The sequence below is a fragment of the Nilaparvata lugens genome, chromosome 8 (genome assembly GCF_014356525.2).
Source record: "Nilaparvata lugens isolate BPH chromosome 8, ASM1435652v1, whole genome shotgun sequence".
Taxonomy (NCBI): Eukaryota; Metazoa; Arthropoda; class Insecta; order Hemiptera; family Delphacidae; genus Nilaparvata; species Nilaparvata lugens.
The window spans coordinates 37,715,610-37,728,101 of record NC_052511.1 but is presented as its reverse complement, the minus strand read 5'-3'; the positions used below and the strand labels follow the sequence as shown (position 1 = coordinate 37,728,101).

The 12,492-nt window shown below is 34.0% G+C and overlaps 1 protein-coding gene across 1 annotated transcript in view; it reads left to right on the top strand.

Annotated features, from left to right (window-relative positions):
- Positions 1-221: 221 nt before the first annotated feature.
- Positions 222-12,492, top strand: part of LOC111052047 (indian hedgehog protein) — a 111,990-nt gene continuing 99,719 nt past the window's right edge. The window contains exon 1 of the mRNA XM_022338664.2: positions 222-1,848. Within this exon, the coding sequence (XP_022194356.2) occupies positions 1,513-1,848 (336 nt within the window). The 5' untranslated portion in view covers positions 222-1,512. The remainder of the gene's footprint in view (positions 1,849-12,492) is intronic.

Below are 12,492 nucleotides of genomic sequence, written 5' to 3'. Positions count from 1 at the left end.
TGAACATAAAAAGCAGTTAGCCTGTTATTTTTTTAGGAACAGAGTTCCAGGAAAATCAAGTCTCAACTCATTATTATTGAGAATCACAGAATAAAGTATTTGGAAATAATTGATAATATATTTGGAATGACATATAAGCTCCCACTTCCACTCATCAAAATCTATTATTTTTATTAATGTATTCAATTTCTTTGTTCAACAGGTATTCCCTATACTGATAGAAACAGTAGATAGAAGGAAGATTCATCCAAAGAACATTAAAACCAATTATTTCAAAAACCGCTAGAAAAATCAAAGATTGTGCAAGTTATCCGTTAATTTTCCGCCACAGACTGTTCAAAAAATTGTTATTCAGAGTTGAAAACTACCACTTCTTTCAAAGTAATCAATCTTCTCTGAACATATAAGTTTATTGTTACTCACGCCAAGCCTTAGTGTGCCGATCTAAGTGTCGTGAATCAAAATCATTGGATTTGTAATTCAACATTGCTTGTTACCTCGTTATTTCATGTTATTAGACTTAATTTAACAAATTTAGACTGGTGAAACATTCATTACCAATTAGTAACTTTCACATATTATTTGAATTTCACAAACCAATAAACTGAAGCCGTGAACATTAGCAATTACTCAACAATTATTAGTGTTAGAACAATCTAGATTTTCGAAAAACAAGACTAGATAGACTTGTGGATTGTATTCAAATCTCAACCCTAGTTGATTTCTATAATAACCTGCTAATCGTGAGTGAAAAGACGACATTAAGTGGATTACCTACAGTTTTTCAAGTTGAGTGTTCTTTAACTTGAGACTAATCGGAACATCAACATTGTTGCATCTTCATAACTTATGGATATTCTTCAAAATTATGGATTTCAAGGATAAAAGTGAACTAATGTCTAGATAACAGTGGGGTCTGTGAGAGAATTCTCTATAGTTAAAGAACAGTTCAGTTAAGTATGCAAAGTTTCTTACAAACTCAGTTCATAAGTGAGTTTAATAAGACTTATTGGAACAAAACTTGTTGATCTCAGCGACTCAGTGATATTCTTGAATGGATTACCGTGTTCACGTCAAATAAAAAACTCTTCTCGCAGCTCATAATCTTCTAAAATACTAGTTTTTATTATACTCATCAAAATATTAGTAATATATTTCTCGCAGTGACTGCTCGAACTCTAAGATTTTGTGGAGAAAATATTGGTGATCATAGTTACTCTCTCAAGGATAGAGAAATAAAAATACTCACAGTTGGGACACCATTCTCTAGTCTACTCGGATCTAGTAATAAAAATATTCTTGGTTGGTATAGGCTACACAATTTTAATTTTGCAGACTTTACTCAGTGACAAATTTCGATCAAACCATAGTGCTTACACTCACCGTCTCCTCTCATTTCCGTGTGTAAGTGCACCTCAAACCGCGCGTTCAGAACCGCGCGTCTGGAACCGCTTGCGTGTGATCACTCTGTGATGCGGCGGCCGCTCCGGAGCCGCTTGGCGTGAGACGGTGATGCGGTGGGGAGGCGGCGGCAGAAGCGGCGGAGGCGGCGCAAGGAGGTGGCTAATGTTGGGGGCGGCACTTCTGCTACTAGTCGCCCAAGGCGTGAGGTCGTGCGGTCCCGGACGCGGCGGCGCCGGGCGTCGCAGTCGGCTACGGAAGCTGACGCCGCTAGTTTTTAAGCAACACATACCGAATGTTTCCGAAAATACGATTGCCGCTTCGGGTTTGGCCGAAGGACGCGTCGAAAGACACAGCAGCAGGTTCCACAATCTGGTGCCCAACTATAATCCAGATATTATATTCAAGGATGAGGAGGGAACGGGAGCTGATCGGTTTATGACACAGGTGAGTCACAAAATCAAAACTTTTAACTTATTCAAAATCTTTGTTATGTTCGTATAGTTTGCATGATACGATTTGTATATTTTTGTGTAGGAGCTTTTTGAGAGTTTTTTTCATATTTTTGAGAATTTTGGTTGAAGAGCAATAATTATTGTTTACGTATTCTATGCAAAGAAAGTGCTTTTACAGTATATTTATGCCATTTTTGTGAGAGTTTTTCATATGCGAGTTTTCGAGAGGATTTATATGTTTGTGAAGTTTTGTTGGAGAACAAATGTTTACGTATTCTATTATTCTATGCAAAGAATGTGCTTTTACAGTACTTTTATGCCAGGTTTGTGAGAGTTTACATATGCTTGCGAACTTTTGTTAGAGAACTCAATTGGTTGCTCTATGCGGAAAATGCTCTGTTACTGTATTTTCATGCGATTTCTCAGAGAGAGTTTGTCATAGGATTGTGAATTCTTATTAGAGAACTTATTCTTCCTTATTCTGTGGGAGAGTTCTTCGTATCTATTAAGTGGACTCCATTTGGATGATTATAGATTGCTAATTTTGTGAGTCGAAACAGGTAAATAAGTCTTATCCTTGAAGGCAAGAAGAAGACATGTATCATTGTAGGTGAATATTGTATCTTTTCTGAAAGGAATTTGTGTACTTTTATGAAATTCTCTTGTAGAAGGATTCTCTGTGTTTTGTTAGAGATTTTCAAGTCGTTTAGTGAGAGATCCATGTGTATTTCTGTGAGGAAATATTCTTGAAAGAGGATATTGAGTATTTTTCCAAGATAGCTGTCTGTAGGAGATTTTTGAGCTCTCTGTTTTGAGAGAATGTTATGTATTTTCTATATTCGTTTTTCAACACGATTCTATGAATTTCTGGGTAAAATTACAGCATCCGGTTGAATGCAACTCTTGATGAATCTGATAGCAACGACTCAGATTCAGGAGTGAGTCTAGTTAATCTTGTAAATTTTTGTGAAGCTCGCACCACGAAACTCAAATTTATTCTTTCGAATTTTGAGATCAATTACAATCCGATATCGGATAATTAGGTAAGATAAACTAACGCAAGTCAGTCATAGATTTTACCAAAGGTTAGAGACAAAGAAGGACAGTGCTCACATATAGTCCCATCATTCAACATGTTTTCTCACTCCTATGATGTACGACTCTTTGCACCTCCTTTCATAGATCATTCACTTTCACTGTTCATTGAATATTATCCTTACGATTGTATATTAATGAGCTACGACTCACTCAAAATTTCACAACTGAGACCAATAGGAGATTCCACAAACCACGAACCCAGAAAATCATTCATAAAATATGTTCATTCATTTTCGGCTCACAGTAGCGTCTCCACAACTCTAGTAAACAATTGTCAGCCACCCATTGTCCAAAAATCTACGTTTCCGATTTTTAACACAATCTCACAAATGAATAACACTTTCATGGTTAACCATCCACAAATCCTCAGACCATTCAAGACTGGAGGATCATTCAAAAAATATATGCTGTAAAAAATATATGTAACCAGTTCTTCAGGTGTTATCCAGTAACAGCTGAGAACACTTCTCAAGGTCGAGGTCAATGAACTGTCGTACTATGCCAAATAGAATTAGTGTTGTTTTCTGTGGGTGCTATTCATTCACTAATGAATTGGGGGATGAAGCATTCATTCATGCGCTGACTTCATTCACTCACAAAAATTGAGGTGGAACTCTCTGGCTTCCTAGAGGGGCCACCATGGCGCTATACTGAGTTTCACTTTCTACTGTCAGCATAACTTTAATAGAAAGAGTTAGTAGTACTAATTGTTAGGATGATGACAGATTGAATTTTACTATATAACAAAGTTTTGTCTTTGCTTTTATATCCTTTGGAATTTCTTGTGTCATCGTAACTGGCGACACCCCTTCATTCAAAAATACGGGTTATTCTACATATTTTCATTCATGAATGAGCTCGTAGTTTCCATTCATAAATTCAGTCAACTCTTTATAGTATTCTGCATACGTGCCTGCCTTCAAGTAGTAGGCTACGACTTCTTGAATCAATTCACCTACTGGGTGTATGACTATTAAATTATTATGAGAAGTGATGCTTCTTTAATAGGTAAATTATCAATATAATCCATTGATTTATTGTATTTTTTTTAGATCTACTTTTGAATATGAATAGAAATAGCACCTTAGCTATTTTTATTTACTTTTTATATAAATTCGTAAGTCATAGACATATCAAATTAGTTATTTTCATTTACTTTTTATTGGAAGGCGTTAATGTAAATTTTATTTTGAGAAAACGATGCTTGTAAATTCATCCTTCACTCTTGAAAATGATTTTTTTTAAACAGGGTTCATGCTACATGTAGGCTATGACTCTCTATTCAATTTATTTCGTCAGTCTCAATCAGTCCTTCGCCCAATTTTCGTTTATGAATCTCTTCTATGTTCGGAATCAGACTATAGATATTTGGTTGAATATTAATCATTATTAGTCAATTTCAAGACTTGGAAATAGCATTAGTAGCCGAAACATGTCGTGACGAAATAATTTAAAAAGGGTACTCACATTTATATTTTCATTTATATCCATTGATTAATTATTGCGTGTATTTATGCAAAACTGTGTGTATTTATGCATAACCATGTGTGTATTTATGCAAATAAAATAAATAAATAAAAATATTGCAAATCCTCATCTTACTCATTGATCTTAAACTTCAAGTTAGCTTCGAAATTATATTACAGCTCCCCTATTTCTGGAATTCTCAATATTTTCCAATCTGTGACTTATCTATATTCTATAGACAAGTAGTTTCTCAAATGCAGGACTCGAGAATCTCAGTTACTTTCGAATATATTGTCCACATAAATTACGAGTACTTTCAACCTAGACACATAATATTGGAAAGAGTCAAGAATGAAGGTATCTTACCTGGGCTTCTAACTACTACGTCATAGCTCGGTATAAATCTATTTCCGGATCTAGTCAGGTATAAACTTCATACTGGAAACAATACACATAAAAGTTGAATACAGTTTTATCGCGTGGGAAAAGCTTCAATAGGAACCAAAGATAACAAAATCAGAAGTTAACTTTCACACGTAATTGTAATGGATTTTTGTGGGCATATACCCAACAATGGATACATTTCTCCATACATGTCCTTACAGGTTTGCATTGGTTACGGTAATAGATAACTGAGAACCTTCAACTATTACATTGTATTGAGGTGAAGTGATTGGTTCAATTTTCAGGTGGTTCAGGTAGAATTTGCACATGGGAAATTACTGCTACAATAATTATTATAAGTGACTGCTCATGTGTGATGTATTGGAAAAGAAAGACTGGTAATGTTATCCAGATTGTGATGGTTGACATGTTGACTACTGAGTTAGGCCTAAGTTGACGATTCACAAGATATGTAAATTATTGGTTCATGACTACTTGAATGAGGATTATATTATCATGGGTTGAGGAAATCTCACAATAATACCTTATTATTTCCTTAATATAGCCTACCTTCATACCTACCCTTGTCAAAGTTTTGACATTATCAATTATATCTCAATATCTACTATCATTATATCTTGTTTTGAGATAAAATTGAATTCAGGTGACTCTAGAATAACTAAACTTCTATTGCATGAGATAGACTCCATTACAGCCTCCACAAATTTCATAACTCTCATGATAGTTAGATCTAAGTTGAATAGTGGCTTCAATATTTAATGACTATTATTTTATCTGAATCAATAGAAAAGTCATAAAAATCAATACAAAATCTTCCTCAACTGGAAAAATATTTGTTTATAGAAAATTCACAACTTTCATTCTCTGAAAGTAACCCACAAAATTGATATCGATTGAGTAGTTATGATACATAATATTCCTAAGTAATCGACCCCTACTGTAATAAATTAATTTATCAAGTTAATTTTTGCCCACATGTACTTTTTTGTGAGACCTACAATACAAAAAAAAAGATTCAATACTCTCATATAGGCCCCCTAATACCAATAAAAGGATTCAACAATCGAACATTGAATTTGTACGTGAGTATTATGATCTGGAACTAACTAATTATTCTCAGTGTGGCTGTTATGCTACGAACATTGTCACTTTTCGATGATATTGATACAGGTGCTTGTATGATTGAGAGTCTATTGAAAGTGTTTGACATGGTGTTCAACACTCAGTCAATACAACAGGCTGACTTGCTAGCAGGGCTATTAAAACCTGTGACTGACAGACAGACGTCGTGTTAACAAGATTCTATCGTAGAATAGACGGTTTACCTTTCTTATCAGTCATCTATGGATGCCGCAGTATTCAATTGAATAATTGGCTGAGAGCGTGAAACAAAGAACTATTTTTCGATTTAAGTTTTTCTTTCTCTCTTATTTCAGTATGATCATGGTGGGTGAATAGTTCAAACTAGAGTTTGATTTCAATTTTATTATGTGGTAGATACATTTCATGTAGTACTAACACTACTGAGATAGAGGATTATTGTGGGTGAATAGTTTAAACTAGAGTTTGATTTCAATTTATGTAGAACTCTACCGAGATAGGAGAGAATTATTTTGAAGCTTGAAGAAAAGAATAATGAATAAAAATCATTACCAAGATGGAACGAAATCTGTAAAACTATTAAACAATTGAAATTGGACAAAGTGAAAGGAACACAGCCTACTTTTTGTACTATTATATGAATCAAAATTTTGGGCTAGGCCTGTTGCTCTCGCCCATTCATATATTTATTATGATTTGTAATTGTAATCATTCATGATGGATTGAATGAATCAAATGAAGGAATGAATTATATAAATCGGAATTCAAGGTAGGAACATTTTTGGGTTATGTCTGTTTGACCTTCCCCAATCATTTTAATGAGTTGTGAATCAATGAATGAATGATGAAAGGGGTTCACAAATTCCTATACGAACAATGTTAAAATTTTCAATATTCAGGTACATTTTTCTCAACATCCAGTAAAGATATAGCTATGATTTTTTATTCCCTTCTATTTCTCTATTCTAAGACACAGGCATTTTCCAGTATTACATAAAATAATTTTTTAATTTTTTTTTCAAAACTTTGAATAATTTTTGATCGAAAAAATTCTTTAGTGCGGAGGTCTCAAAAATTAATTTTTATTCGTCAAAACAAAGCTCAAACAGCTGCATATTATATAATATCATTGTCATCAGAAAGACCGGGAGAATTCAAAAAAGTAAAAAAACAGAAATCCAATTTTTTACTAGAAATTAATTTGGCGAACTATGGTTGAGTTGTTGAAAAATTGAATATGGAAATACTACAAAATATAATTGAGTTGTTGAAAAATTGAAACATTCGAAATACTTGAAAAATGATACTCACATTTTTATTTCTTGTAGTAAGGAAATGTTTTCAAGAGATGGAAAGTCTGGAAAAATGAAACAAATTATTGTAAGAAGTATTTTGTATTGTGTTATGTAGAAGAATAAATGATTAATCACTGTTCTATTATATTAGAATCTATTATATAATACATAATTATTTGGAATTTGTGATTTAGTTTCCCTGTTTGTCACATCTTCCCCCTTCATCATCCATTCACTTCCCCTCTTCTTCTCGTGATCAATTCTCTCCGTTTCTCTTATTTTTCCTTCCTAATTCTAAATTCGTTCTCCAAATCTTTATCACTTACCTTACTCATATTTCAAACCTTACCAGCTTGTTTCCCATACTCAAGAATAGTATATGAAATAATATATACTTCCTTGGCCCATACTCACCCATTACCACCCATTTACATGATTTACATGATGGTAAATTCAGATGGTAGTGACTCACCTCATTGCCTTTCATTCTTTCTGTTTCCCTCCTTTTCTTCCTATTTTCCTAATTTTCTTTCTATTTTCCTCTTTCTCTTTACCTTTTTCCTCTGTTTTTCCTCTCTGCTCCTCAAAATATTTTCCCAACGTTTATCTTCTCAATCTTCACCTCATTAATTATTCTCAAACCTCATCAGCCTGTTGCACATATTAGTATTAGTCTCTCATTAACTCACTCTCTCATTCTATCTCTCTCCTTTCCTCTCAGTCTCACTTAGCTCTCTCTCTCTCTCCTTTTCTCTCACTCTCACTCTGCTCTCTCTCTCTCTCACTCTCTCGCTCACGCTCTCTCTCTCTCTTTCTATCTCTCTATCTCTATTTTGATAGAGAGTTAGTGGGAAGGATACTTCGAATATTCTTTCCGAAGAATGGACATTGATATGTCCAAAGCTCCGCCAATTTATGTAGATGCATAACAATATTATCTATTTTATCTATAGTTATTACAAATTGCTTTTCTTCATATCACATACAGCTCAATAGTTATTATTCCCTTAGTTTATATTATGTAAATTCATGTATAATTTTGCTGTATTGTAAGCTATTATATATAGTATATATTGTAATCTCCATAAATAAAGTACTCAATCAATCTTCCTATCTCCTTTTCTCTCTCTCCCTCAATCTATTCTCTATCCCTCTATCACACTATATCACTCTCAGCCTCTCTCAAACTCTCTTTCTCGCGCACAATCACTCTTTCTCGCTCCCTCACCGGCTTCCCTTGAGCTGCAACAGACAGCCGTTGATCAGCTGATATCGTATATCGACAAAACCGCGAAACCCGATCGAACCGGCGGCGGCCCTGAAACCCGAACCACAAAACCGCAACAAAGTGTTGCTCCATAATACGAATCGATATTCCATTCGATAACGATATATCGATATCGGTGTGTCGACCCCGGAATGCGTCAGCAGACTTCCTTGTTGACCGGTTTTGTCGCGTTTCGGAATTTGGAAAATTTCGTCGACATTTTTCGAGGTGGAAGTAAAGTCTCAGGTGACATCGGTCAGTATCAGTACTGACCACGGTGAAGCCAGTTATGAACGATCGATTTCAATGTCTACAATGTTCTATTATACAACAGACATTGTGTGGCTGATTGGTGTGATTCATAGCTTTATTTCAAGATAATATTAGCTGGAGAAGTACCTAATATCACTATTATATTACTGAACAAATAATGTCACTATTATATTACTGAACAAATAATGTTTTGTGACAATGTGAGTTAAGTAATGTACGGTACTGATTTTTTGTGAATCAAGTTGAATGAGATAAAATGATTGGGAGTAAGAGAACATTGATTTTATAACCCGGAGTACTGCTTCTACAATATTGTTCTGATATCTTCAATTCAACTTAATTCAATTTTTTAGACGAGGAAATGAGAAGGAAAGGGAAAAGGAGAAGAAGAAGGAGGAGGAGAAGAAGAATGTAAAGAAAAAAGGAAGTATTGTACTGAACTGCTGTTTTTTTGTGAATTAAAATTAATGAGTGTGATCTATTACAATATAAATTATTGTCTTATACAACATTCATTAGGAGTCTTGTAGACGAAATCATTGAGAGGACATCAATTTTCTCTCCTGAACTACAATATTGTTCCAATATCTTCAACTCAATAATTTGGAAGAGGAAATGATAAGGAGAAGCAGAAGAAGGAGCTGGAGAATGAGGAGGAGAAGATTCAGAAATATAAAAACAGAAAAAGGAGAATGATGATGATGATGATGATGATGATGATGATGATGATGATGATGATGATGATGAAGAAGAGGAGAAAAAAGAACAAGGCACTGTAAAAAGAAGAGAAAAGAAAAGGCTATTCACACATAAGAGCTTAGTGCCACCAATAAACCTAACCTCTGTTCTGTTCAGTTCAGAGTCTTTGAAGCGAAAGCCTTTAATGGACTAATTAGAATCCAGTTTAGCACGGCCAAGTCACGCGGTCATCTGTCTAGGAATTCGCCACAAAACAATGCTAAACTAATCAAAAAATATGCTCCAATCACATGTCTGGAAGTTCCCAATCCAATAAAATTAATTATGTTTCAAGCTTCTTATACCGAAATTTCTTATATTTGACAATTACCCGGTTTATTGTCTGCAGTGAAGACGTAAAAGACTGAAACTGAAACTGAAAATGCTGGAACTGTACCTAACTCAAATTCTGCAGTATTGAATCCTATATTCCTATTATACCATGGTTTGGAGGTAAAGTGGACATTGCTGTTCAAACTTCATCACGTCAACAAATTGATAAAAAAGTCATTCTATTCTATACTATACTCCTTGGCAAATTTCTCGGTTTTCAGATCCTGATCCTAAACCATACTCTTCATAGAGAAATTCTAAAATACCCGGCCTCACATCCTACAAATCCAAACAATATTTATTATATTTATTTATTTACAATGCAAATTACACTAATGTAATAACATTGAAAGATAAAATAATAAGGTAGTCCTTGTGCTATTTTTCTTCCAAATTTATAGGTGACAAAGTCCAAGATAAGGTTAGAATTTCACGTGTACAATTTTCATAAAATTTCAGTCCAAAACAAAAATGAAAAGTATAGATTTTGAATTTAGATGGCTTGAATTAATAAATTAATTAGAAATATTCCACTCAATTACCACTTGTAACGAATAATACTGATTTATTTAAGAAAATTTGGAACCATTATTAAATATATATCCTTATATCCTTATATCCTTATTTAGTGAGGTCCACATTATAATGGCAGTGTTTGATTAGCAATGGTATAGCTATCCTTGTCTATCATTCAACAAAGCGGATAGCGCTATCTCTTTCTCGCTTTGCACTGTTGCCAGATCATTTTTAACAAAAATTAATCAACAAAATATTTAATTTTAATTATGAGAACACATAATGAAATTATTGAAAAATATAATTTCTTGCTTAATAAAGTATAATTTATTATTTTAAACGAGAATGAACAGCAGTTAATATAAACATCAATAAACCTATCTCTTCTCTATGTAGGGCTACTTGTAATAAAAATAAAAATCTCAGTACCCTTTTTGAATTATTTAATCACAACATGTTTCAACATTGATGCCATTTTCAAGTGAAATGAAGTAAATAGAATTAAATAGAATAGAGCCCGGGCTGGCAACTAATTTTTGGATAGTAGTTCTCATCGAATTTCCATCTAGCTGTTAGCCCTGTTGTCAATGTCTGCAGTAGCAGAGGTATTCGGGGTGATATGCAGCATTTATTTAGGATTTTCGTTAAATAATAATTATATATTAATTAGCATTTGAATAAATGCATTCTCTATTTTAATTCCATCTGTATCTATTTTCATCAATAAACCAGTATCAACTACCATCCATAGAAGGCAGTGACAGGACGGAGATTTGGCAACGTTGTTCCGCTATCTTTTCCACTGCCATCATAACTTGGACCTCACTATAGTTGATAGACAGACCGAAATAGATTTTATAATCTCTCATGGAAATACCGCATTTGTAGAAAGTCTAGCGCGAATTAGCACGTTTAATCATCCACATTGTGCGCGTCAAAACAATTTGCATCTGAAGAATAAAAAGGAGATAAAATGTGGACGGTAATAGCTGTTTATGGCCAATGCTTATTACTGTCTAGTCTGCTTTGAGTGGATTCCCAGGTAATTACTCGGTTAAGGTAATAAAATCATTGGCATCTTTTTAAAGTCTCATTAAACGCCTTTAATGAACAGTGTATACTGGCCACAAGACTCGATTCATGTGGTTTCATGCGCCAGATTATAAAACGCCATTCAGTTTATTCATTAACAAGAAAGTGGGAGATTTGTCTTCGAGTGGTATTCAGCTTGAGAAATACATCTAAAATATTTGTGTTCCTATATTCCTCTGTATTTGTGATTTTTTTTACTAATTGTGAGGTGTTTATGAAAGTTGAACAGCATTTATTTTAAAAAAGTGGATAATTTGTCTGAGATCTGAGTTGTCTTTAGCTGGGATCTCGGATGAATTATTTGTTACTATATTGCTCTGTATTGTTGTTTTCCTTTGTGTGGGGTGTTTATGAAGTTAATAGTATGAAGTTAAAGTAATGTTGAGCGGCAATAAAATTATATTTATTTTTATTTTATTTTGTTATCAGTTTTACAGCGTGATTCAAAAAGAATACCACAACTTTGAAAATCTGTATTCAATCAAGGAAACATAATAGAAACTTGGGTTATGAATCAAAATGAAGAGTATTAAAATAAGTTTTTCCCCACTAGAAAACAAGTTCACAAATGTTCAATGTGACCCCCTCCAGACACTCGAGTGATATCAATACGATACTCGAACTCGTTCCACACCCTCAGTAGCATATCGGGCGTAACAATTTGTATATAGCTGCTGTTATTTCGTGCTTGAGCTCCTCAATGTTAGCTGGTAGAGGCGGTCGATCACCTTATCTTTAACGTACCCCTATAGAAAAAATCGCAGAGGGTGAGCTCAGGGCTTCTTGGGGGTCAGTGATGTGCACTGTCTCGAGCTGCTCGGCTCGAAAGATATCAATCGAGAATCTGGAGGGGGTCACATTGAACATTTGTGAACTTGTTTTCCAGTGGGGAAAAACTTATTTTAATACTGTATTATAAAAAAGGAAAATTAGCTTTTGATTAGTAATCAGCTGGAAATTCAGTTGCAATATTCTTGATTCTATATCGCACTGTACTGAGATTTCCCATTAATTTTGTATGAGGTGTATATGAAGTTCCGCAATAATGAAT